The sequence below is a fragment of the Brassica napus genome, chromosome C5, assembly GCF_020379485.1.
Source record: "Brassica napus cultivar Da-Ae chromosome C5, Da-Ae, whole genome shotgun sequence".
Classification (NCBI taxonomy): Eukaryota; Viridiplantae; Streptophyta; class Magnoliopsida; order Brassicales; family Brassicaceae; genus Brassica; species Brassica napus.
The window spans coordinates 49,823,142-49,847,085 of NC_063448.1; the positions used below are offsets into that span (position 1 = coordinate 49,823,142).

The 23,944-nt window shown below is 39.8% G+C and overlaps 6 protein-coding genes across 11 annotated transcripts; 4 read left to right on the forward strand and 2 right to left on the reverse strand.

Moving 5' to 3' along the window:
* The first annotated feature begins 248 nt into the window (after positions 1 to 248).
* BNAC05G52130D (COP1-interacting protein 7) lies at positions 249 to 6,713 on the forward strand. Its single transcript, XM_013894303.3, has 12 exons — positions 249 to 640; positions 934 to 1,035; positions 1,129 to 1,311; positions 1,410 to 1,509; positions 1,595 to 1,625; positions 2,072 to 2,108; positions 2,290 to 2,442; positions 2,871 to 3,901; positions 4,210 to 4,919; positions 4,994 to 6,026; positions 6,142 to 6,210; positions 6,386 to 6,713. The coding sequence occupies exons 2-12, from the start codon at positions 977 to 979 to the stop codon at positions 6,433 to 6,435; spliced, it is 3,456 nt and encodes a 1,151-aa protein (XP_013749757.1). The 5' UTR covers positions 249 to 640; positions 934 to 976; the 3' UTR covers positions 6,436 to 6,713.
* Positions 6,714 to 6,997: 284 nt separating this feature from the next.
* BNAC05G52120D lies at positions 6,998 to 9,020 on the forward strand. Its single transcript, XM_013894305.3, has 4 exons — positions 6,998 to 7,798; positions 7,861 to 8,013; positions 8,107 to 8,198; positions 8,287 to 9,020. Exons 1-4 carry the CDS (start codon positions 7,139 to 7,141, stop codon positions 8,903 to 8,905), a joined length of 1,524 nt encoding a protein of 507 aa, XP_013749759.1. The 5' UTR covers positions 6,998 to 7,138; the 3' UTR covers positions 8,906 to 9,020.
* Positions 8,905 to 10,822, reverse strand: LOC106452247. Its single transcript, XM_013894307.3, has 4 exons — positions 10,616 to 10,822; positions 9,892 to 10,473; positions 9,465 to 9,809; positions 8,905 to 9,391 (listed from the first exon to the last, which is right to left on the reverse strand). The coding sequence occupies exons 1-4, from the start codon at positions 10,721 to 10,723 to the stop codon at positions 9,116 to 9,118; spliced, it is 1,311 nt and encodes a 436-aa protein (XP_013749761.1). The 5' UTR covers positions 10,724 to 10,822; the 3' UTR covers positions 8,905 to 9,115.
* Positions 10,823 to 10,984: 162 nt separating this feature from the next.
* Positions 10,985 to 13,259, forward strand: LOC111215717 (peroxisomal (S)-2-hydroxyacid oxidase GLO3-like). 3 transcript variants are annotated; one of them, XM_048758795.1, is made up of 11 exons: positions 10,985 to 11,111; positions 11,272 to 11,414; positions 11,507 to 11,678; positions 11,770 to 11,847; positions 11,921 to 12,045; positions 12,134 to 12,191; positions 12,272 to 12,334; positions 12,414 to 12,483; positions 12,557 to 12,657; positions 12,726 to 12,830; positions 12,918 to 13,259. In XM_048758795.1, coding segments are annotated over exons 2-11 (954 nt in total). In that variant the 5' UTR covers positions 10,985 to 11,111; positions 11,272 to 11,412; the 3' UTR covers positions 13,098 to 13,259. The 3 variants fall into 3 exon arrangements, with proteins under 3 accessions (XP_048614752.1, XP_048614751.1, XP_048614750.1); XM_048758794.1 differs by having other exon boundaries at positions 10,988 to 11,111; positions 11,268 to 11,414; XM_048758793.1 differs by lacking the exons at positions 10,985 to 11,111; positions 11,272 to 11,414 and having other exon boundaries at positions 11,499 to 11,678.
* Positions 13,260 to 13,534: 275 nt separating this feature from the next.
* On the forward strand, positions 13,535 to 16,049 carry LOC111197760 (peroxisomal (S)-2-hydroxyacid oxidase GLO3-like). 3 transcript variants are annotated; one of them, XM_022703421.2, is made up of 12 exons: positions 13,535 to 13,747; positions 13,993 to 14,132; positions 14,221 to 14,345; positions 14,434 to 14,480; positions 14,560 to 14,637; positions 14,719 to 14,837; positions 14,926 to 14,983; positions 15,060 to 15,122; positions 15,202 to 15,271; positions 15,355 to 15,455; positions 15,517 to 15,621; positions 15,718 to 16,049. In XM_022703421.2, exons 2-12 carry the CDS (start codon positions 13,993 to 13,995, stop codon positions 15,895 to 15,897), a joined length of 1,086 nt encoding a protein of 361 aa, XP_022559142.1. In that variant the 5' UTR covers positions 13,535 to 13,747; the 3' UTR covers positions 15,898 to 16,049. The 3 variants fall into 3 exon arrangements, with proteins under 3 accessions (XP_022559142.1, XP_022559141.1, XP_022559143.1); XM_022703420.2 differs by having other exon boundaries at positions 13,568 to 13,773; XM_022703422.2 differs by having other exon boundaries at positions 13,697 to 13,840.
* LOC111197761 (nuclear pore complex protein NUP107) lies at positions 15,991 to 23,855 on the reverse strand. 2 transcript variants are annotated; one of them, XM_022703418.2, is made up of 24 exons: positions 23,577 to 23,855; positions 22,971 to 23,326; positions 22,677 to 22,746; positions 22,468 to 22,583; positions 22,271 to 22,302; positions 22,053 to 22,178; positions 21,408 to 21,566; positions 20,928 to 21,020; positions 20,647 to 20,814; positions 20,436 to 20,534; positions 19,552 to 19,769; positions 19,419 to 19,476; positions 19,251 to 19,339; positions 18,892 to 19,017; positions 18,658 to 18,780; positions 18,389 to 18,487; positions 18,095 to 18,283; positions 17,732 to 17,903; positions 17,495 to 17,645; positions 17,178 to 17,380; positions 16,819 to 16,960; positions 16,533 to 16,693; positions 16,275 to 16,391; positions 15,991 to 16,171 (listed from the first exon to the last, which is right to left on the reverse strand). In XM_022703418.2, the coding sequence occupies exons 1-24, from the start codon at positions 23,654 to 23,656 to the stop codon at positions 16,100 to 16,102; spliced, it is 3,219 nt and encodes a 1,072-aa protein (XP_022559139.1). In that variant the 5' UTR covers positions 23,657 to 23,855; the 3' UTR covers positions 15,991 to 16,099. The 2 variants fall into 2 exon arrangements, with proteins under 2 accessions (XP_022559139.1, XP_048614749.1); XM_048758792.1 differs by lacking the exon at positions 23,577 to 23,855 and having other exon boundaries at positions 22,677 to 22,754; positions 22,971 to 23,193.
* Positions 23,856 to 23,944: the final 89 nt, after the last annotated feature.

The window sequence follows — 23,944 nt, forward strand, 5'->3', positions numbered from 1 at the left end:
CACTTACCCCTTTATTTGTAAGAAATTTATATGCTTCATATAGTGTAGAAAATAAATCACTCTTATTTATGAAGAAACTTTAATCTTTTTCCTCTTTGAAAGCCTTAAAACGAAGGGTAAATTGGTAAAATGGAGAGTCCTATATCCGGGATTTCGCATTATACTGCCGACTTTCTTTTAATTTTAATTTTTAATTTAAAATTTGAAAATTTACGCTCTTTTTTTTTTTATTTGTTTGTTCTCACGGTATAGGCTACTTGAGTGTGTTCGGTCTCGTCAACAAAAATGGTGATTTGCTGTCTGAACAACGCCTTCTCTCTCTTCTGAATCTACTTTCTCGCTCCAAAAGTAGTTTTTAAACAAAAGAGAGACAAATGGGAGAGATATCAAATCCACTCAGAAGCAACTAAAGAACAAAAAGGGTTGTTCAGACAGTAACACCATTTGTTAAAAGAGTTTGGAGGGGAGAAGAGTGAAGAAGAGCAGATAAAACAAAGCAATCGCCGCCATTGTTAGGGCTTTTTTTAAGAAGCCAATAATAGACAGCAGAGAAAGAGACATTGTTGATAGCGAATTTGAATCGGAAAGAGACCCCCCAAGATCTCTCTTTTTTTTGTTTCCTTCCTTGTACTACCCTCAGGTAAGGCTGATCCGAGTACGACTTCACTTAAAAGTTCCTGTTTTGGATGTGAAGATCTCATCTTTTTTTTTTTCTTCATGATCGGAACCAGATCTATGTCGTGTTTTGTCAACTTTGTGGGGGTTTCTATTATTGTAATGTGGACTCTTAAAGTTGAACATTGCTTCCTATGCATTCCACTCTTCTTGTATTGAATGGATCCGTTTCTCTCTGCACGCTTCAGTTTCCACTATAGCATTTAAGCTTCTGATTCTGTCTTTACTTTTCCTTTTCCTTTGTTGGGTATGTTAAAGGGGAGGACTTTGGTGATTTTTTTATTGGCGAAAGAGGGAGAAGATGAGACCATCAATACCTCTTGACTATGCTCTCTTCCAACTCTCCCCAAAGCGGTCAAGGTAATTACTGGAGATGGTTCCTTCTTTTGTCTTGTAATGTTGTTAGTCTTTACTGTTTTTAACATGCTTGCTATGTTATTTCTTTCCTAACAGATGTGAATTGTTTGTCTCTACTGCGGGGTATACTGAGAAGATTGCTTCTGGACTGGTCAAACCGTTTGTTGCTCATTTGAAAGTCGCTGAAGAGCAGGTGGCCAGGGAAGCTCTGTCTATAAGGCTACAAGTTGAGAGCAGCAAAAATGCTGGAACTTGGTTTACTAAAGCGACGCTCGAGAGGTTTAGATTCCTTTTTCTTTTTGAACGAGAGATGTGTACTAGTTTTAGTGGAGTAGAGATCATTGCTAATTTACCCTTGTGCCTGCGCCGGTTAATAGGTTTGTACGCTTTGTTAGTACCCCAGAGGTTCTGGAATTGGTTAGCGCTTTGGATGAGGAAATGTCTCAGTTAGAGGCTGCCCGTAAAATATACGGCGAGGTACTTCACCGCTTTTAATTTCAAGTTAGCTAATGAATGTGTTAACTTTAGTGCTCGTATTGATTTTGATCATATCTTGCTTTAGGGGACTGGTGACCAGCGATCTGGTGCAAAAGGTATTCATTTTATATTCTGTCCATGGCAGATTCTGCATTGGCTCTAAGAACTTGGTTACAGTGACGGTTAGTGATAAAAGTGTGTGAAGTGAACTGTGAGATGCTGTTAAGTCATTCACGGACGCTAGAATGGTATCTTATATAGACCATCACTGCCCCCCTTTTTTAATAGACTGTTATACTGGCTGAGTTTACAGTATGCACGCCTCTAAAATCAATGCGTTGCAGCTAGCAATCTTACTGCCAAATATGAGAAAAGCACCTTATGAGTGGCACCAGAGTGACATTTAGGATTTGAATGCTTTATGTCGTTTTCTATATTTAGAATCTGAAGGCATTATGTCGTTTTCTGTTTGCCCATACATGTCCATCATATATATTTAACTTCATGTTAAGTCGTTTCTTTCTTGCTTTGGCATAATCTGGCTAAAACTTTCTTGGTTCAGATGGCACAGAAACTACACCAGCGGCTGATGTGACAAAGTAAAATCCCAACCTTTCATGCTTATTTACTTTTCATAGAACTATGAATATTTAGCCAAATCACCTATTAATTGTTGTTCCGTTACCTGTCCAAAAGTTGTTTTATTTTCCGTTACCTGTCCAAAAGTTGTTTTATTTTGAATGTCTTAAAATGAATCTTTCTCCTTTTCTGCGTTACCAGGAAGGAGCTACTGAGAGCTATTGATTTACGGCTTGCAGCAGTTAGACAGGACTTGGAAACTGCTTGTAATCGTGCTTCTGCTGCTGGTTTTAACCCAATCACTGTCCCCGAACTTACTCAATTTGCTGATCGATTTGGAGCCAGTCGCTTGAAGTAAGTATTAAGATATCCTCTATATTATTTTCCACGTCTTTGGACCTTTGTGATAACACATAGTTCGTCTATAATCACCATAACCACATGTTTACATAGTCGCCTATATGATTTATGTTTAAATTTTTTCCTTAAACAGAAACCCATCATGCTCTAATTTAGGTAGGTTTGGTCTGATGTAGACATGAGAACTACTGGTAGGTGGATGATCATGATTATAAAGGACTAAGATGCCTAACTGTACTAAAAAATTCAATCTCATTTTTTCTTTGTGGGGTTGCCAATATTTAACCTGATGGATTATCTCACTTTTTTAGAATTATGCATTTCTAATTCATAGACTTCCAAAATATATTTTGGCTTTCAACTCAGTTAACTATCTGTTATGTGCACTCTGATCATGTTTGGTCTGCTATACTTAATCGCAGTGACGCATGCACCAAGTTTATAGCAGTTTGCCAGAGAAGGCCAGAGCTTATGAGCTCTTGGAGGTTGTTCAATCAGGAACAAGAAGCTATACGTTCGTCATGGGAATCTGATATGTCAATTGATGATCCCACTGAAGATCCATCCAAAAACCTGGGAAGTGGTATGGAAGAGAAAAGTGTAACAGCGACCAGATACTCCCAGCAAGAAGCAAAGCTTATGCCACAGAGTAGTCATGGTGAAAAGGATGAAGAAGAGGAAAAAACTCCTGTGCAAAACGAGCCATTAGCAAGCCAGACTAGGCAACTAACGAGACGGCTCAGTGTGCAGGAGAGGATCAACCTATTTGAAAACAAGCAGAAAGAAAACTCTGGAGGGAAAACAGCTGTGGTGGTGAAACCCACTGATCTGAAAAGGCTCTCTTCTGATTTATCATCTTCCGCAGGGGTGGAAAAAGCTGTGGTACGGAGATGGAGTGGTGCTAGTGACATGAGCATTGATTTGGGAAATGATAGGAAGGATGTGGCTGGTGATAGTCCCTCGTCGTCATCAGTGTCCAAAGATGGAAGTGGTGGTATATCTTCAAAACAATCTGTTGGATGCAATAAAAGAGAGCATAACGGGTTGAGTCATACTGAGAATCCTCATAAGAATGAAGATGAATGTAGTTCCAACAGTACTGGTGACATGGGAACGGATAAAGTAGAGTCCCATAAATCAAGCTCTCCTTTCTTACGGAAAGACAAGGAGGTAGACTTGAAGGTGCCTTTGGATTACTCAGGGAATGCAAATATAGATGATGAGTCCAATAACAAAATTGGAGATTTTGAATCAGATAAGCAGGATCAAATACAGTTTAGAGATCCTCGGAGTCATTCATTGTCTACATTACATCAGTTAAGTGGTACTGAATCTAGTCTCACTAGTGTTCGGAGCAATGGAGGAACTGCGGAGTCTCCTAGGAGAGAATCTTCAGCTACTAGGCAATCACCACCAGCTGAGGATCGCCAGGGAAAGACACAACTCTATGGAGGTTAGTAAAGTTATTCTTCCATCTCTTTTTATGCATCCTAACCATCATGCACTACTTACTATATATGGTTATATTCTTTGGTTTGTTTTTCTAATGCTTGAAAATTATCATGACCGTAGAAGTATTATATTTTCTTAATTATTTATTATTATTAAACAGCTGTCTGAGAAAAGGATAAGGACTAACTCTCAATGTGACAATGTACCTATATTCTTTTCTATACTTGTAGATTCTCTTACTATCCTGACTTATACAAAAAGGGAAATTCACCAATCTTAAGATTATTTTCTTGCACCATTGTCTTTTAGGTACTGAACAGATGAGAAGACCACATGGTAGAAGGGCTGAAACTGGTTCTGCCGATGTAAATAAAAAGCCACCTTCAGCCATTAATATTAGTGTGTCAGACATCTCAGAGAGTGATACTTTGAACCAAATGTCCCCGGCAGAGCAAGTTCAAAGGGCCAGAGCCTCTAAGGGAAGTCAAGAGCTGAATGATGAATTGAAAGTGAAAGCAAACGAGCTTGAAAAGCTATTTGCTGAACACATGCTCCGTGTCCCCGGGGATCAATCCAGTTCTGTCCGTAGAGGCAAGCCTGTAAAGCCGAGTGAACAAGCTGTGACGTCACAGCTCAGAAGACCTGTAGCAGAGGATCTAATCACAAGTTCAAATGATGAAGACAAGTTCAAAACTCCACCAACTGTGAAGGCGGTTGCTAACAGTGACTATGGAGACACCACAAGGCAAAAACTTCCAGAAATCAGCTTTTCAGATAGCTCTAGAGGAAAGTTCTATGAGGAGTATATGCAGAAGAGAGACGCCAAGCTGAAGGAAGACTGGAGTTCAAGAAGGACCGAGAAGGAAGCCAAGTTGAAGGTGATGCAAGATGTACTTGATCGCAGTAACGCTGAGATGAAAACCAAGTTTTCTCAGTCTACTGCAAGACGTGACTCAGATGCTAGACGTGCAGAGAAGCTTGTGTACTTCAACTCTAGGCTTAGTGCTAGACAGGATCAGGTATAACGTCATATTCTTCTTTTTGAGAGTTTACCTGTGGTTTGCTAAAACTACTTCATGTTATGTCTTGACAGCATCCAATTAGCTCATTCCAGAGTGAAGAAGAGGAAGATGTTTCCAGGAGCACACAGAATACGAAGCTACAACAAAACAAAAACACTTCTCGAACCATTACTACATCAGCTTCACGCTCTGCAGCCAAAGTGTCTACACCCAGTTCCGCTAGGCGGAGAGGACAAGACAAGCTTCTTGCACAGTCAGTCCCTAACTTCGCCGAGTTCAAGAAGGAAGGCATGAAGCAACCATCCTCAGGAGTTGGGAGAAATGGTGTCCGCTCACAGGCGAGAAGCTCCGTGAGACCGAAGGCTGTAATAACTGAAGAAGAGAAGCTGAGAAGGCCGACAAACTTCAGAAAAGTTGCTGCTGAAGCTGCTGCTCCAGAGGATGATGCTGTTTCTGTACCTCTGAATCTTGAGCAAGAGCAAAGCGGGAGAAAGGCTTCAGAAGGATCCGATGCATCAGACGAAATGGAGAAAGAGGAGGTGGAAGATGTGCTTGGTGATGACACAGAAGCTGAAGCTTTTACTGACGCAGAAAACGAGAAGTCAAGACTTAGTCAAGACTTTGAAGATGGTGAATCTATAGCTTCTCAGCTTGACCCTGGTTCAAACGCTGAGTTACCTATAGCTTCTAGGCATCACCAAACCATCGGTTCGTTTCTGGATGCACGAGTGAAGCAGCAGCAGTATCAAAACGAGGCATCTGAGCTTGATGCTTCAGTGGACTCTCCAGTGGACAGTCCTACTTTCTGGAGCCTTAGCCACACAGAGAATGATACAACTCAAATGAGAAAGAAATGGGGAGCTGCTGAGAATAAACAAGATGTGACGAAAGGGTTGAAAAGGCTTTTGAACTTTGGAAGGAAGAACCGTGCGGCTGAGAATTTGGCTGACTGGATATCCGCTACGACCTCTGAAGGGGATGATGATACCGAAGATGGAAAAGATCTCGCGTATAGATCATCAGAAGACTTGAGAAAGTCGAGATTCTTACAAACTCAGCCCTCTGATGATAGCTTCAACGAGAGTGAGCTATTCAATGAACAAGGTAACAACCTCAGCTGTAGAAGAATACATCAATCTAGAGTTATCAAAGGCTTAGCTCATTTTTCTTCATCTTGATATGATTCATGTTGATCTAACATTTATGTAAATATCGTCAGCACGAACCACTAGCGCACCATTGAGCTTTAAACTGAAGGAGGATCAGATGTCTGGAGCTTCTGTAAAAGGTAATCAATCTTTGTGTTCTATTCTAGAAAATTTTATAACCATTCTTTCTCTCCATGGAATCTAAAAGATTGAAAGTATATTATAAAGCACCATAGAATCTAAACATATAGCTAAGCTGGCTAGATTGTTAGCTATACGTTTTTTAACTCCCTTAAAACATCATGTTTACTGCAGCACCAAGGTCATTCTTTTCACTCTCCAATTTTCGAAGCAAGGGGAAATGATTTCGAAACACAAAGGTTCATAGGATCCAAGCGAATGAAAAGATAAAAAGGATTCTATGTGCTTTTTTGTTTTCGGGCGAATGTATCATTGAGAATAGTTTCTCCTTTATTCAATATATCATCCTATGTATGTGATAGTGGTTTTGAGCCTACATTTGTAAATTGTATCAAACCTGAAAACATGTCTTTATCGGTTTGGTATCAATGTGATTTTGGTAGTACAAACAAAATAAAAGGATGGTAATGGTATACAAAATCAATAAATAAAGTTGGTAATACGATAGTTTCCAAAAAACAAAACATGTCTTTTACTTGTGAATAATCTTTGTTTGTGATCAACACGTAAAAGTGAGGCAATGAAGGTATATTCTCACCTTCTCCCACCTTCCTCCATCTTCCTCGGAAAGTGACGTGAGATCAAAGTTGAAGTCCAATCAGAAATCCCCAAAAAGCCCCTCTCCTAACCTCACCCCCCTTACTTCATCAAGGGTAGATTAGTCATTCACTTGAAAAAGTAAAGAATGAATGGGATAAGAAGTCCTCATGACCCTAACATGCTCACATGACTTCAAAGCCAAGTGAAAGATGATGATGTTTACTTACCTTCCATGCAAAGTTGGAAAAAGAAAAAAAGATACAGAAACCTTTTTTTCTTTATTCTCTCTGTCTGTAACATTCAATTTATCAACACTGTTTCAAAGAAATGGCTTCTCTTACGCCTAGAGTGTTGATCAAGCTTCTCCAGACAATGAACACAAACATCAAAGTCCGAGGAGAATACCGGTCTGTTCTTCTGCAGGTGATCAGCATTGTCCCTGCTTTAGCCGGCTCGGAGCTTTGGCCCAACCAAGGCTTCTTCATCAAAGTCTCGGATTCTTCTCACTCCACATACGTCTCGTTGAGAAACGAAGACAACGAACTCATCTTGAACAACAAACTGGGACTGGGACAGTTCTTCTACGTCGATAAGCTCGAACCTGGGACGCCTGTTCCTGTGATGGTGGGAGTTAGACCCATCTCTGGACGCCATCCTTTTGTAGGAAACCCCAAAGATTTGATGCAGATGTTGGTTCCCACCGAGACAACAACAACACCACCTATGCAAGAAGATAATCACAAACAGAAGAAGGATGGTGCGAGATCAAACGCGGTGGAGAGTCTAAGAAGGCGTCAAGATTTTGTAATCAAGGAGGAGAAAACAGGCGTGGCGTCAAGATATATGCAAGGCGTTTCAAACGCAAGGGTGAGTGGATCAGACTCGAGTAGTGGTGGTAGCAACAATGAGAGCGAGGCTGGATCAGTGAAGGCGAGTAAGAGAGTTGGTGGTTTGGCTAAGGGCAAGCAAAGGGAGCATAAAGATCAGGTGTGTGTTCTTATAATATGAGTCGCACAGGTCTTGATGATTAACATATATGTGATTCGTAGGTACGTCAAGCTTGTCCTCCACAGTCTCAGTCTCGGCCTGCGACAGCTCCAACGAAGGCAGAACAAAAGATAAATCATATAAACAGGAAGAGTAATTCTTCTGAGGATGCATCATGGAGATCTCTGCCTGCTAATCTAACAAAAATGGGTAAAGTACGCTCTAAATGATCTCTGTATCTCTCCTCTTTTATTCTTTATGACCAAACCACTATGCTCATCACCTGTAATCTCTTTTAATCCCTAAAGGGAATGCTGAGGAGGAGAAATATTGCTGTTCTGCTTGCTGCAGAAGCACAAAGAGATGCATTGGCTGCTTCACATCTTCTCAAGTGTATCAAGTAAGTACCATTCTTGAATAGAATCTAAGGCAAGTAGTCTTGTGAAAGTTCCTAATAAAAGAAACAATGATTTTTTTTTTTTTTGCAGTATGTTTGCTGATCTCAGCTCAAGTGCTTCACCAAAGAATCCACATACCTCTCTCAGAAGCTTCTTCAACCTCCAGAGTCTACTTGACCAAGCACAGCTCACAGCTGCACCATCGAAAGAGAAACCACTCCAGCTTTTGAATATTCATCCAGTATGTACTGAACCTGAGAAGCTGAGCAAAAGAGCGAGTCTAGCATCAAGCAGAGCCACAACAAAGTCTTCAAAAACTCTAACAGAAGCCGAGAAGCTAGAGTGGGTCACAGGGAACGGTACAAAAGAGATAAAAGCAATGAGAGACACTATGACACAAGAAACAAGAAGCTGGTTTATGAGATTCTTGGAAGAGGCAATAGATACTGGGTTTCATGCTAGTGTCCAAGTTAAGAAAGGTAAAACCAAAGGATCACGAGCAGAGGAACCAGATAATCACATTGCCGAGACTTTATCTCAACTTAAGCAAGCAAACGAGTGGCTGGACAAAGTTAAAAGTGATCACCACTCTAGTGATGATGATTCTTTGTTAGAGAACATAGAACGGTTGAAGAAGAAAATATACTCTTGCTTGCTACTTTATGTTGATTCAGCTGCATCAGCTATCGCAGTATCAACAAGCTCGTGAACAATGAAATAACTTTACACATTGAACTAGAACCTAAGCTGTAAACATTGTGTGCACTAATTCATTGTATATAAAAGACACTGTGATAATAGATACTTGATAGTTATATTGCCAAGACACTGTGATATAACCGAAAATAGAAACATAACAAGTTCAGACACTCCAAAACAGCTTCAAGATGCACACAAGAGTTTTCTAGCTTTGTGGGGGTTAATACTGCCTAAAAGTCAAATTCAGACGACCTGGTCGGAGGTTTGTTTCCTGGACAAGAACCTTAGGAGCAGTATCTTTGAGAATTGATCTGACGCCATGAAAGATATTTCTGGACTTGCCACCAAAGAGTAGAACATCTCCAGATTCCAAGACTTCCATCTCTGCCTTGTCATAATCCCTCTGATCACCATACACGAACTCGGCTGAATCTCCAATTGAAAATGATACAACAGGTAAGCCCTTCTGAATGGAATTTGCACTCTCATCTTTGTCCTGAAACATCAAAGAGCCAATACTAATAAACTAGAAGCTTTTATGGAATGAATAAGTTATTTGAAACACTAACCTTATGTAGACCAAGTCTCCCAGTGGATGTGTAGAAGTTAGCAATACAGATGTCTGGTGACATACATGGTATCTCATCTTCTCCTTTCGTCTTCTTTGAGCTTGTAGCGACAAGGGACTGTGAATCTTGGATTGCTTTCTGAACAAACTGATTGAACTCAAAAGGAATTTTAGGTGGGACAGAACCGTCATGTGGTCGAGTATCTCCATATCGAGATGTTTGAGGGTCCCAGTTTCTCCCCAGGCACATCATCTTCAAATGCAATAATGCTCCATCTCCATAACCTGGTTGATAGAAGCCTCCTTCACCCAAACCGAGCTCCCGGCATTTGTTCACAATCATCACCTACAAGCAATTTGTAAAGCAAAAGAAACACAGATAATGCATTATGTCAAAAGGTAGAGAGAGAGAGAGAGAGGGTAGTTACCTGATCGTTGATTGACAAGTAGTTCTTGAGAAGGACCATCCCAGGTCTAATAACAATCCCAGGGTACCCCTTGGTTGCTCTCCTCTTTTCTCTGTTAAGTTCCAAGATGGAGGATTTTAGACAAAACACCTTCTTCTCGAGGCAGATATCAAAAACTCTAGTGTTGCTTTCATTCCAAGCGTTCCCTACATCACCAGACTTATGAGCACTATCACGATCCTCAACCTTCTTATCACTTGTAGAAGACATAGACACCTGGCCACAGAGCGAAACATCTTCCATCCTATTCGCTAGACCAAAAGACATTCTACCCTCACATTCTCTAGAGACAGGTGAAGCAGATGGTTGCAAAAGATCACTGTTATCTCCAGAACACTTGAAAGCTGCACCTTCATCAGGTTGCTTGGTAGAACCTAAGCCATCCTCTTGGGACTTTACTTCTTCTTGAGCTGCCTTTCCCACATTGGAAACTTGGGACGACTTCTCAACGTACACTTGCACAGTTCTACATCTTCCTCGCCCTCGAGACCCCCTACTGCTCCTATTACCAGAAGATTCATCCAAAGACCTATCAACCGTAACCTGTAAATTACAAAAGGAAGATAAAAAAAAAAAAAAAAAAGTGATGATCCATAACACTAGCAAGCAAAGGCTAATAATATCAATTAAAAAAAGATTACAACTTGGAAAAAGAATAAACGAGACGACAATCAAGTTTACTTACCGGACTTTCGCTTTTTGGACGGTTTACTATTTGCCAAGTCTCCTTGGAGTTAGAGCGGCCCCTAGGACCCCGACGGCCACCGGAACTCCAACCTTCTCCGTTATTCATCGTTTCAGTCTCGAAGATGGTAACTTTGACTGAATCGTTCCAAATACCAACTCGATCGTGCCCGTTTTATACACAAAAAGGTTGCAACTTTGCCAACGAGGCTCTTCGGTTTCTGAGCCTTTTTGGTGTTTTAGCGTTGCTGACTCAGCACGCCACGTCATCGTAAAATACGCTGATACATTGTCGTTTTAGTGACAGAGAGGGAAAACACTCTGGATGACTTAGAGGGTTCGCTTTATATGTTCGTTGTTCGAATATTATTACCCGACATTGTTGTTCTTCAGTTCCACTTTTACTAAAGACTTGAAAAACAAATAGCGTTGACCTTCGTTTGGTTCCCAACGTATGTTTCTGCATCTGAGTTTCGTTTTCTGAATCCTTCAGACATGTGAGAGTACTTCCTAGTTCCTACTATCAGAGCTCTTTAGATCTTATCTACTACTTGCAAGCTTTTAATCATTTCATTTAAAATATATTAATACATGTTTGGTAATAGAATATTTGACTCTCAAAGTTCTTTTCTTTGATATGATATTTATCTTAGATAGATATGGATCAAGATTGTTAACGTGAATGAGTTTCAAGAGCTGGCGAAACAGGCTCTCCCTAAAATATACTATGATTTCTACAGCGGAGGAGCAGAGGATCAACACACTCTCAAGGAAAACGTGGAAGCCTTCACTAGAATCATGTAATAACAGTTATCCTTTTTTTTTTTTTTGGTTTAGTGGGTGTGACACTATAACACCACCTAGTGGCTCCCTGTGTGCTGTTGATGTTCAGGTTTAGGCCTAGAGTTCTTGTTGATGTGAGCAAAATAGATACGTCTACCAGAATCTTGGGTTACCCTATCTCATCTCCAATCATGATTGCTCCAGCAGCAATGCATATGTTGGCTCATCCAGAAGGAGAAACCGCGGCTGCAAAAGCTGCAGCTGCTTGTAATACCATCATGGTACTAAGTTGTTTATTGGACTACATGTTTTGCATTCTGTTTGAGTTAAAAGGTAATGATTAAATAAAATTTATTATTTGTGAATATTCAGATAGTATCATTCATGGCTTCATGCACCATTGAGGAGGTTGCTTCCAGTTGTAACACTGTTAAATTTCTTCAAATATATGTAAGTACACAATCTGGATTCTTTAGCTGCTTCCTTGGTCTTGGTTCTTAGTTGGCTCTGATAACTTTTGTAGGTGTACAAGCAACGGGAAGTAACAGCACAGATGGTGAAAAGAGCTGAGAAAGCTGGATTCAAGGCCATAGTTTTGACTGTTGATGTTCCTAAACTTGGTAGAAGAGAAGCAGATATAAAGAACAAGTTGACACTCTCCACTACTCTTAAAGCTTTTTTGGGAGCTTTGCTTATTTGTTAAATGTTTTTTTCACTTTTCTTGCTTTTTTGTTAGATTGATATCACCAAAGCTGAAGAACTTTGAAGGTTTATTTTCAACTGAACTCCGACCTGTGAGTAGAGCTTTGAATAAAAGGTTCATGTAGAATATAACCTTACCTGTTGTTGAGATGTGATAACACTTTTTTCTCAGAGTGAAGGCTCAGGGATGGAAGCCGTGGCCTCTCGTGGACTTGATGCTTCCTTTAGTTGGAAGGTAAATGACTCTGTTCTGGTTCTTGAATACTAAACACAAAAGTAATGAGTAATTATGACAATGTGGGCATTTATCTTAGGACATTGAATGGTTAAGATCTATTACAAAATTACAAATACTGGTCAAAGGGATACTCACACGTGAAGACGGTAAGGTTCATTGTCTCATACTCCGTTATATAGCATGTGCCATGTCAAAGACCTTTTTGGATGATATATGCAGCTCTAAAGGCTGTGGAAGCTGGTGTAGATGGGATAGTTGTATCCAACCATGGGGCTCGCCAGCTTGACTATTCCCCAGCTACCATAACTGTTTTGGAAGAGGTATAACCCATCAAAGCTTGCTTTTGAACAATCTTAACGAACAAACTAGTCTTCTTCTGAAACTGCAGGTTGTTCATGTTGTTGGAAGGAGGATTCCGGTTTTGCTTGAGGGAGGAATAAGACGTGGAACAGATGTTTTCAAAGCGTTGGCACTAGGAGCAAAAGCTGTTCTTGTAAGTTTTTGACAGTATACTTTTTTTAAGGTTGCACTGTGAATCTGTGATGATGTAGGTGACGCTATTTTGGTTTGGATTATGCAGATAGGGAGGCCTGTAGTGTATGGGCTTGTAGCTAAGGGTGAGGATGGAGTTAAAAAAGTGATTGACATGTTAAAGAATGAGTTTGAGTTAACTATGGCCCTTTCTGGTTGTCCCACCATTCATGACATCACCAGAAACCATGTTAGGACTGAGGATGAGAGACTTCACTCTATGCTCTGATCCTCAAAAAGCGCCGAGAGATTGGCCTCAACTCTCAAAGACTGATTCAGTTGAACATATAATAATCAAATACTGTCAGTGGACAACTGGACATATACTCAAATCTTGATCAAAATGTTACATGTGAACAATAATGAATTACGTTCTGTTCCTTCTTACAAAGTTGTGTTTAGTGCATAGGGTAGTAGATAGGCAAGAGCGGCATCATCAATCATGATTTTTATCGTAATCTCTAGTACTGCCTAAAGTTATATTCAGACGACCTGGTAGGAGACTTGCTTCCTGAACAAAATCCATGGGGGTGGTATCTTTAAGAATTAATGTTCAGGTTTAGAGCCTAGAGTTCTCGTTGGGGACATCTGTAGTGACAGTATTTGGTTTGGATTATGTAGATAGGATAGGGAGGCCTGTAGTCTATGAGCTTGCAGCTAAAGGTGAAGATAGAGTTAAAAACTGAACTGTTCTCACACCATGAAAAACATTTCTTGAATTTCCACGTCCTCAATGGGCAAATAGTCAATTCTGTAGAGCCCACTTACATAATCATTGCAGGATCAATCATAGAGTAAGAGTTAGAGAACTATTGCAGGATCAATCAGAGAGTAAGAGTTTTTTCTTGGACACCCATACCATATCCTAAAGCTAAATAGGTGAGACCAAGCAAAGACGAACCAAGGTCTCATTTGTCTTGGTCTTTGATCTCATTTGGTTTCAGTGTTGCTTCCTTTTCACTTTTGTTTGATGTATTTGCTTGTTTCTTCTTTTTCTACACCAGTTCTATTGATTGTTAAATAATATCTATCTATGGTATTTGTATTACTCCTTGTTGGATGATCATTGGAGCCCTGACTGACTGTTTTTTTTTTTTTTTTGCAAATTCCTTTCCTTGATTTAGATGGATCAGATCGTTAACGTGAATGAGTTTCAAGAGATGGCGAAACGGGCTCTCCCTAAGATGTACTATGATTACTTCAATGGAGGAGCAGAGGATGAACACACTGTCAAGGAGAATGTGGAAGCTTTCCATCGAATCATGTAGTAACTCTAATACATCAAATATCCTTTTGGTGACATTATAATAACCTCTTGAATCTGCCGTGTACTTTTCTGCTTTGATGTTCAGGTTTAGGCCTAGAGTCCTTGTTGATGTGAGCAAAATAGATATGTCTACAAGCGTATTGGGTTACCCTATCTCAGCTCCCATCATGATAGCTCCAGTAGCACTGCTTAAGTTGGCTCATCCAGAAGGTCTGTTTTAGTTAGTATTCGTTACTTGCTGTCAACGTTATGTAATTATTGGTTTTGGAAAATGATTTGATTTTGACTTCTATGATAGGAGAAATAGCCACAGCTAGAGCTGCAGCTGCGTGTAATACGATCATGGTACTAAAAGTGTTTTGCACTGTTTTAAGTTTTCTTTAAGGTGAGGATGACATTAATATTTTTTCTCTGTGAATTTCAGATTGTATCATACATGTCTTCATGCACTATTGAGGAGGTTGCTTCAAGTTGTAACGCAGTTCGGTTTCTTCAAATATATGTAAGTACATAGTAATTTTAGTAGCTTTTATTATCCTTGTATGTACTTGTTTGGTGTAGACTTTAGGATATCTTGGTATAGGTGTTCAAGAAACACGAGATTGCTCAGATGGTGATAAGAGCTGAGAAAGCTGGATTCAAGGCCATTGTTCTGACTAATGCTCCTAGAATTGGTAAAAGGGAAGCAGATATAAAGAACAAGTAACACTCTGGAACTTTACCTTGCATGAAACTCTATCTAATAATAAAAGAAGTTTGTCAAATCATGTTTCAACTTTTTGTTCTGTAGAATGATATCTCCGCAGCTGAAGAATTTTGGAAGTTTATTTCCAACCGAAGTCCAACCTGTGAGTAGAGTTTTGAATTTAAAGTTTCATGTAAACTGAAAACCAGTTTTTGACAGTATTATAACACCTCTCTCAGATTAAAGGTTCGGGACTCGAAACCTTGTCCTCCACGGCGCTGGATTCTTCGTTTGGTTGGAAGGTATATATAATCTTGTTTGTATGATTCTATTTGTTTCGTTGAATAGTAAACACAAGAATGTGAGGGCATTCCTTATTAGGACATCGATTGGCTAAGATCTATTACGAAGTTGCCAATACTGATTAAAGGAATACTCACACGTGAAGACGGTAAGGTTCATGTCAGCATGTACCATACTATATAGAAACTCCAAGCCATATAGAAAAAATCTTTGTTTGATGGTATATGGCAGCTCTTAAGGCTGTTGAAGCTGGTGTAGATGGAATAGTTGTATCCAACCACGGGGGTCGCCAGCTTGACTATTCACCAGCTACAATAACTGTTTTAGAAGAGGTAATCTCCATCCAACTAAGCTTGCTTTAGCACAAACTGATCTTTTTTTCTGAAACTGCAGGTTGTTCATGTTGTTAGAGGGAGGATTCCGGTTTTGTTTGATGGAGGAGTAAGACGAGGATCAGATGTTTTCAAAGCTCTGGCACTCGGAGCACAAGCTGTTATTGTAAGCTTTTGAGTGTTTGGGGTTTGGGTTCTGGCAAACAATTTTTTCAGGGTACTCTCTCGGTTTGATGTAATGACACTTTGGTTGGTAATGCAGATAGGGAGGCCATTAGCCTATGCACTTGCAGCGAAAGGTGAAGATGGAGTGAAACAGGGGATCGAGATGTTGAAGAATGAGTTTGAGTTAACTATGGCACTTTCTGGTTGTCCCACCATTGGTGACATAACCAGAAACCATGTTAAGACCGAGGCTGAGAGACTTCACTCTATGCTCTGATGTCTCAAAAACTTTAAACAACTATCAAGGAAAGTGATTACTTTGCGTGGCCTTTTTGTTGTTTGTTTGTATGAAAAGACAATGAGAGGAGGGTTTTCTGAAAGATGATCAACTATTTGATAAATAAATGGTCATAAAGGGAACTTTGATCTCTCAGCTTTCAACAAAACTATCACATTGTATATAAGTCTGCTAAGTGAAATCAAGATGATGAAAGGTCCTCCTGGAGCTCCAACTGGGACAGACGATACTCTCTCTCAAACAACATAAACTCCTGCAGTTGTATTGCATCCAAATCGTTTAGATGGCTTTCACTCTTGCTAAGAATAACTAATTTGCATAAGGATGGGGAGCCTTTGATGCAGGCTATTACTAACCTGTAACTGTAGCTGACTGAATAAAGACAGAAAACCAGTTTCATCAGAAGCAACGAGCTCAATCAGTTCATCGTGATCTTCAGGTGGATTACCCGATTCCATTAGACAAACAGAAACCTGCAAGTGGTTTAGAGAGGGCAAAGTCATCAACCAGGAATATACAAGTAGGATTATGTTCAGCCTTCTTTATCAGACACTTTTTTTACATGTCCGCAGATACATATATGGAAGAGGCTAATTGCAAATAAGAGGCATTACCTGCATAGATCGAAGAACGAGCTCTGGAAGACAGCATCTCCTACAGAGACCGCGAACAATATAAGTTGCAGGTGTTTCAAGCGAGCCCTCTTTGCTTGAATACCAAGCGTCTAGGCGGGATATATCCATTGTAACACCTGCCTGGAACCGGGTAAGCTCACCTGCAGACAAGTTTCATTTTTTGATTGATGTTTAAGTGATTTCAACTGGAAAGAAACATCTACATATCTCCATATTTATATGGAGAAAGGAGGTAAACCACAGTGAAGAGAAATACGTTCCCAACCTTTAAATCCGGCTGCCGCAACTGCACTTAAAATACCCCCGTCATTGGCATTATGTGGCCCAAGTCCATCACCTTCAGTTGCTAAACACCGGAGCACAACCTCGATGCAGTAGCTGTCCCTTGATGAAATGGATACATTTACCTGCAGCAAAGATCAATGTAACTATGTAAGTAATACGTACCAGACTACTTTCGAGATTGTGCCACATCTTTAGAAAACACCCATTTCTATCGCATAACTATTTAAGACAAAAACTTGCGCCCAGGGTGTATGGACACTATATAGGCCTGGGTGAGGCAAGAGCAAGGATAACGAGAAAAAGAACAGATGCAACAAGAACACTGGATTAAGGGAGTACCATTAACTGACGGTCTAAAACAACTTCCTCAGTGACAGAGGCGTAAAGCGCACTCATCAATGCCGCACAAATAGTGGCATCTGGGCGCAAACATTCACCAGAAGGCAAACAGAGCATAGCAGTTGCATGCAACTCAAGGAACATATATTCTTCTGATTCGAATACATTGTCTTCGAGAAATGTCAGCCAGGGATTGTCTTTTCCTATAATATGAGGTTCAAAACTATCACATTTAACAGCATATTCAACAAATGTAAAAAAAAATAAGCATCTCGCATACAAGCCAACCATGGATTATAAAGTATAATGCCACTTACTGAGGAGCAGTAACAAAGAAGAATCCAGAGTCTCTTTGGCTGCTACTATAGCTTTCTGATTCTCCTCTTCTGATAGATCAGTGACTTCAGCATTCTCTACTTGGAATTTGAGCCAGTTGCGATATTTTGCGTCACAGGAATAATATTCATTCTATTTAAAAACATAGAGATACGTAGTTAGACAGTTAACTTTTATATCAACGGAATAACCAAAAGAAAAAGTGCAGTGAAGCCTACCCAGTCTTGGAACTCTTGCAAATTCTCGGAAACATAATCCACGAGGGTGTCTGGATTTTCTGAGAGTTGCTTCAGAGGTTCAGCAAGGAAACTAAGAAGTGTGTGTGCACCCACAGGAGTTGCAGGCACCCTCCACATGGCAATTAAAGCAAACTCTCGGAAAAGTATGTTGCTGTAGGGAGGGGAAGAAGAATATATCATGAAACAGAGGCAAAAGTGAAGTAAATGGAATTGGAGACAGGCACTTAAGATATTAAAAAGGATTTCCGGTTCAATTCGTTCTCCATAAAGGAACTGAGAAAATGGATAACTGAGTTGCGAATTAGCCTACATGTGTCAGTGTGTATTGAGATTTGAGCGTACCTGTGCATCAAAGATCGCAGGAGTAGTTTGGAAGTGACATCCTTGACATCCTTTATAGTAGATGGAGGTGTAAAACAGAGCCACTGAATGGCTATGGCTTTTTGTAGACTCTGTTGACGATGCTGCTCTGCAACATCAACTGAGGGATCATATTTTGCAAGCTTGATTTCTCGGGATCTCGACAAAACCCTGTGAATGTTCCATAAAATTGCATTTTCTGAGTTTACTAGAGTAAAGTGTATCTCACTATTACCATATAGTAAACCAGGAAAAAAATCTAGACTATTTGTATACCTGTCAACTATTTCCTCAAAATTTCCTTGCGAGTCATCCACGTGAGAGAATGGCAAGTATTCCATAGCGGAGAGGAAGATTTTGTACTTCACATGTACGCTAGTTTTCAGGGTAGACGGAAACAAATGTCAAAGAATTTACATAATGCCACGTATAAGCAACGAGTGCTTGTCCGCAAACATAAATGGTTAGTTAATAGGATCACACAATGCAATATGAATGACTCTCTTCCGATATTTATCATCCAACAGCTAATAATAACAAATTACCTGCTATGCATCCTTAGCTCCATCATGTGTACAAAAAGTTCAATGCAGCGGTGACCAGCAAGCTGAGATGCATATATTCCTACTAGTTCTTCATGTTGTTTTGAAAATAAGAACATCGAGTACCTGGCAGCATGTCACAGATCACTTGAAAGCACACTGAACGTAATATGAATGTAAACGTAGGGTAGGTATTTAAATTCCAAAAAGGCGTGGACCTAACTCGAATTGACTCACATATGAAGAATAAGATCGCCAACATTACTGAGCTTCTCCCTGTCCTTGATTTCATCAGCAAGCATATACCTAAGAACAAGCACCACGTGGGCACCGAACTTTATCATCTGAGGATCGCCATGGGGCCTGCAAGATGCGTAACATATATGAGTCAAATAAAATATATAGTTATCTTTCTTCTTTGCAATAACCAAGGAACAACAGCAAATATGCAGAAGGTATCGTCAATAAGAAACCCCTACCACTTCCCTGAGCTGGGAGTGTTTTCGTTAATTTGAATGAAATTAATCCTAACGGAAAACTATATCCCAAAATTATTTTAAACAAGTGAAACTATCTATAGAAAAAATATTGATTACCTAAAATTGCTTTGATCATCTTCCAAGGGCGCGATCCATGACCATATTAAATCAAGAAGATGTGAGATATCCCCCTTCATAAGGTTCATCTGCAAAAAAAAGTATTAGGGAGGGTTACGCACAATGATTCCTACAGCTTGACGGAAACATGTTTGGCATCTAAGATACCTGTATTTGCCGGTGCTGCTCTTTGCATCCCCTGACAACAGCTTCGTGTACCATTTCCCTATGCCAAGAAAAAACAATATGTTGGCCTGTAGCTTTTTACGGGAAAGACAAAGAAAATTTCTCATATGCGTACCCTGAATGGAGTTTCTGAAGAAGAGCAGAAAGATCACGGGGTTGTTGGTTTAGAACATGGAGCGGCCAATCTTCGGGCCCCTGACAACCATTTTGCATAGTATCAGGGCTTTCATCAAGACGGTTTTTAAACCTTTCTGCCAAGCCTGGCTTCGATTGAGCGAGTTCTAGATCAACTTGAACATCAAGCCATGATTTTGCCATCGCCCAGCAAGCTGACTGCAGAAAAATCACCGTTGAGGCTAAGATAATGCCAATACGCGCAGCACATAGACTAAGCTACTCAGTATGTTGGAAATTGTAGCAATTTCCAGTTATTCGAAGGTTTTGCAAAGGAAGGATAAAGATGAAAACAAGTACTGCCAATATCGCATGCTGATACAAACGTTTCTATAAATCCAAAATCACTGAAAGTATATTCCCAAAAGAAGAAATCAAAGTGCGATTTGGAAACTATTTAGGCTTTTCTACTTCCAACATAACTAAAGTAGAAATGCCTTGATAGTTTTCCAAATCACACTTTGAACTCTTTTGATTATTCCCTTTGTTCTTTCGGGAATAAATATGAACGGTTTAGGAATTAGGATTTTTAAAAACATTCGTATCATATATCCATTTATTTTAAAAACATTCGTATCATATATCCATTTATAAAACAGGAACCAAATATTTTACGAGTGAAGTGATAATTCAATTCAACAGGGACACACGTACAGGGGGGGGCATATATAACTTAGGAAGAGAACTGATGTTTAAAACATAATGCTGAGAAACTTTCCATGACAACCAAGAAAACACGTTTAACTTTATAAATTCAAAATGGTAGCCAAGGGAGTAATGTTGAAATATGCTAAAAATCGGATTAAACAAATGTTCATGTTTTACCTCCCAATCAGTACAAACTGGTAAGATGCGGTTCAGGTTGCTACATTGGTTTGCAAAAACAGCAACTTCATGTTTGCCGCCATCCTGCTCTGCGATTTTCTTCAGAAACAATTTTTTTTAATAAGAAAAAGCATTTTTTAGTTTCTCGTAGATGGTAAAAAATAATTTAGTTCATTTAGAAAGCAGCAAACCTATTAAGAATTCGTATTACCTCTGATGCGCAGTACGAAGCCCATTTCCAAAGACGCAGCTGATTGCCAAAGCCACTTTCCAGTTCGATAGCTTGGAGAGTCCTATTTTTCCCATTCTTTATCAGTGCCTCGACAGAAGGAAACATGTCCATTCCAGAAAAAGGGCATAACGTTGCAGCTCTCCATGGCTGCCCAAGTATAAATAAAACCTAATATTATAGCTTACACAGCAGAAAAAGGGCATAACGTTGCAGCTCTCCATGGGTGTAACTAAGAGAATTCATACACGTTGTAAAATTACCTGCCCAGCGGACCTGCAGAGATCACATGCCTCCTCTATTCTCCCAGCCCTTATCAAAATCCAAACATCCTCAAGAAGAGATTCATCTTGTTTCTGCCAAAGAAAGGTTGTTATTCAACAGCGATAGCAAGACCTTCGCAGCATAGATATAGACATCCACAGGAAGGCTAGACCATACAAAAGAAGCAATCACAATTGCTATATTATACGCCCTAGAACAAGCAACATAGTTACATAAAACTAAGTGAGAGGACAAACTATTACATATGAAAACCAAAAATGGGTGGCAATTCTGACACATTTTCTTTCAGCCCTCTTTATCCACAGCTCATTGCTGTGTGGGCAGTTCCTCCAACATTGTTTAATGTATACCATATATTGCATATTACATGAACAAAATATAATCAAAGGTAAAACATGCCTACCAGCACTATGAAACATTAAACGAAACTAACTTCAACCTTAGCTGAACAGACTTACATTGTCATCAGGAAGAAGACGAGCGTGTTCACGAGTTGGAGCATCAAAGTCTAAATGGCGTACAGTGTCAGCGGTAGAGCCAGTTTTTTTGAGGTACCTTTGTGTGTGATGCCACACTCCAGCGTTAGGAAGATAGGTACCCACATGAGATCCCCGCACCTGAAACATTTACATTTCCTTGTGACTAAATTATAATCGACTGTTAATTAGCTCTGTCAATTTGAGAGTTTCATCACGCAATTATTTACCTAAGTTAAACAAAGCCCAGGAAACAGTACCAACACCCTAAATATATGGCAAGTATAGGAAACAAAAACACCTGAGTCTGATTTCAGAAGCAATAATATCGTCGAGGTATTCTCTAAGTTTCTCAGATTCTATTCATATACAACCAGATCAAGCATTCTCTAGGTGGAGAACAAATACTACTAGAAAAGAAAAAGCAACAGCAAACGTTCTGTTCCACTTCTGTTCCTTGTAATCGTGATGAAAGTTAGAGTAACCACAATGCAATTAGTGAGTTTACTAATTATCCTACGAATGAGCTCTACCTAGGAATAAATGACCACATCAAACAATCAAGCATCATGCCAAAATGAGACTGGTAAAGTAATATATTGAAAAAGAATATATTAAAATAGACACCTTCCTTTCCAAATCAAGTGATTTGGAAGCTAGTTCTTCCAGCCACAGGACTATCCGAAGGCATAGCTGAGCTGTATGGTCGTTTACAACAAACTGACAAGCCTCCAAATGAGATGTTGATGGTGACTGCAGACATTAAAAAAAGTCACATAAGTCCATTCGTAAGTGTACTAGATAGGAATGAATCATTTGGAAAAGTATTAAGAAAAATGCATTACCATAATCAATTCCTCTGGAACTTCTTCAGTAGCTGCAAGAACAAAGACATATCATCAATAATACCCTCTCTAGGTAAACATGAAAGTATCACATGACACACACAGCTTTAACAGACATCAGTAATCAAAGTGAACAAAATGCCTACACTACTCCAAATCCCCCAAGAAAATAGATAGATGGAGCTGAGTTTCCTAACCTTTTCCATATAAGTTCCATAGAAGTGACCAGGATGCAGCCTCACCAAGCAAAAGCTGAGCCTTCTGTCTCACAAGTTTATCCTCTACAACCCGATGTCTTATATCTGATCCATACCTGTACATAAGAGAAAAGGCAATGAACAAGAAAGAAAAAAAAACTGAAGTTGAAGAAGCTTGACGGTCAACCTCTCAGAGCCAGAAGACGTACCTAATTGATTGTGAAACATCCCTGCATGACTCCTCAAGTCTTAATATAAGATCTGGAATGGGCATGAGTCCTGCAGAACTAAGACGTCATAGTTACACTAAGAGATTACCCGACAAATCAGACTCTAGCAACTAAGCAAAGGGAAGCCTATAAGCCCAAAATAACAATGCAAAAACCATACAACCTGAACATTCTTACTTGATATTTTTGAAAATAATTAGAACCACAAACCCAAATATCTACATACTGATGTATTACACTTACTTAAAATGAAGATAAATATATCATACAAACCTTGAAGAGCAGAATCAAACAGGGAAGCAAAGAGAGCAAAGGTCGTATCTCCACTCTCGGCCAACTCATCATTCTCAATCTTGCAAGCCTTCAGTGACTGACTTTCAACTCGTCGAAACGAAGCCTCATCATCACCATCCAGAATTCCAGCACTTTCCCTCTTGGAAGCAGAGAGCGGATTCGCAGGTGATCCTTGGTAAAGATCGGTGTGAAAGTTGTCAACCTCTTCTTTAATGTTTTCAAGAAGCAAGGCAGTGTTTGTTGGACTGTGGATGGAATGCCCATCATACAGTAACCTGTTCTCACTGACATTCGGACTCGAGAATCCCTCATGTGGCGATGTAGAGTGTCTCTTCCTACATACATGAGAATCAAAGTCTAAAGCCATAAAACAAACGAGAGAATGCAAAACCTCAAACAAAGTCAATATCTTTCGAAAACAAAAAAAAAAAGCATTCAACTTTCGCTACAAATAGCCAATGTAGACTGTGCGTGCTTACAATCAAATCACAACCCAATCCATCTAAAAATTCCAACATGGAGAGACAATCAAAGCTAATCGAGAATGGTAAACCGAATCGGATAAAGGTTAGTCGGGATCTTTACCCATAACGACGGAACTGATCCCTAACAGTGAGGACCTCAGGGTCGAAGTAGCTAGGAGAAGTGTCCATATCCATCTCCATTTCTTGCCCCCCCAACGAAATCAAACCTCGATTTCAACTTAGCAGAAGCGCAGCAAAGCTCGAGCGTCGATTAGGGATTTACGTTAGCTCGTTAAAAACTAAAACCCTATAAACAATCCCTCCGCCTAGTGGAAAACGTCGCCGGCGCCACTACACGGAACAGTCACGCGGCTAGATTGATTTAAAGCAAAAAAAAAAAAAAAGCTACTTAAAACGCCGCGTTTCAACTTTTATGCTCAGTATAAGGGTATTAGTGTAATTAAGTAAGAAAGTAGGGGTAGTTTCATA

Bases quoted from the DNA above. Each gene is read 5' to 3' on its own strand.
- LOC106452247 (XM_013894307.3), bottom strand. From the start codon at position 10,723: ATGAATAACGGAGAAGGTTGGAGTTCCGGTGGCCGTCGGGGTCCTAGG. The intron at 9,810-9,891 runs GTAACTACCCTC...AATTGCTTGTAG, and splicing joins ACTTGTCAATCAACGATCAG to GTGATGATTGTGAACAAATG. The intron at 9,392-9,464 runs GTTAGTGTTTCA...TTGATGTTTCAG, and splicing joins GGAGACTTGGTCTACATAAG to GACAAAGATGAGAGTGCAAA.
- BNAC05G52120D (XM_013894305.3), top strand. From the start codon at position 7,139: ATGGCTTCTCTTACGCCTAGAGTGTTGATCAAGCTTCTCCAGACAATG. The intron at 7,799-7,860 runs GTGTGTGTTCTT...TGTGATTCGTAG, and splicing joins AAAGGGAGCATAAAGATCAG to GTACGTCAAGCTTGTCCTCC. The intron at 8,014-8,106 runs GTACGCTCTAAA...TAATCCCTAAAG, and splicing joins ATCTAACAAAAATGGGTAAA to GGAATGCTGAGGAGGAGAAA.
- LOC111215717 (XM_048758793.1), top strand. From the start codon at position 11,499: ATGTTCAGGTTTAGGCCTAGAGTTCTTGTTGATGTGAGCAAAATAGAT. The intron at 12,046-12,133 runs GTTGACACTCTC...CTTTTTTGTTAG, and splicing joins GAAGCAGATATAAAGAACAA to ATTGATATCACCAAAGCTGA. The intron at 12,192-12,271 runs GTGAGTAGAGCT...CTTTTTTCTCAG, and splicing joins TTTCAACTGAACTCCGACCT to AGTGAAGGCTCAGGGATGGA.
- BNAC05G52130D (XM_013894303.3), top strand. From the start codon at position 977: ATGAGACCATCAATACCTCTTGACTATGCTCTCTTCCAACTCTCCCCA. The intron at 1,626-2,071 runs GTATTCATTTTA...TTCTTGGTTCAG, and splicing joins CCAGCGATCTGGTGCAAAAG to ATGGCACAGAAACTACACCA. The intron at 6,211-6,385 runs GTAATCAATCTT...TGTTTACTGCAG, and splicing joins GTCTGGAGCTTCTGTAAAAG to CACCAAGGTCATTCTTTTCA.
- LOC111197760 (XM_022703421.2), top strand. From the start codon at position 13,993: ATGGATCAGATCGTTAACGTGAATGAGTTTCAAGAGATGGCGAAACGG. The intron at 14,984-15,059 runs GTGAGTAGAGTT...CACCTCTCTCAG, and splicing joins TTCCAACCGAAGTCCAACCT to ATTAAAGGTTCGGGACTCGA. The intron at 15,272-15,354 runs GTAAGGTTCATG...GGTATATGGCAG, and splicing joins AATACTCACACGTGAAGACG to CTCTTAAGGCTGTTGAAGCT.
- LOC111197761 (XM_022703418.2), bottom strand. From the start codon at position 23,656: ATGGAGATGGATATGGACACTTCTCCTAGCTACTTCGACCCTGAGGTC. The intron at 20,535-20,646 runs GTAATACGAATT...TTGTTTCTGAAG, and splicing joins CTTCGTACTGCGCATCAGAG to AAAATCGCAGAGCAGGATGG. The intron at 17,904-18,094 runs GTACGCTCAAAT...CCCTCCCTACAG, and splicing joins CTGCGATCTTTGATGCACAG to CAACATACTTTTCCGAGAGT.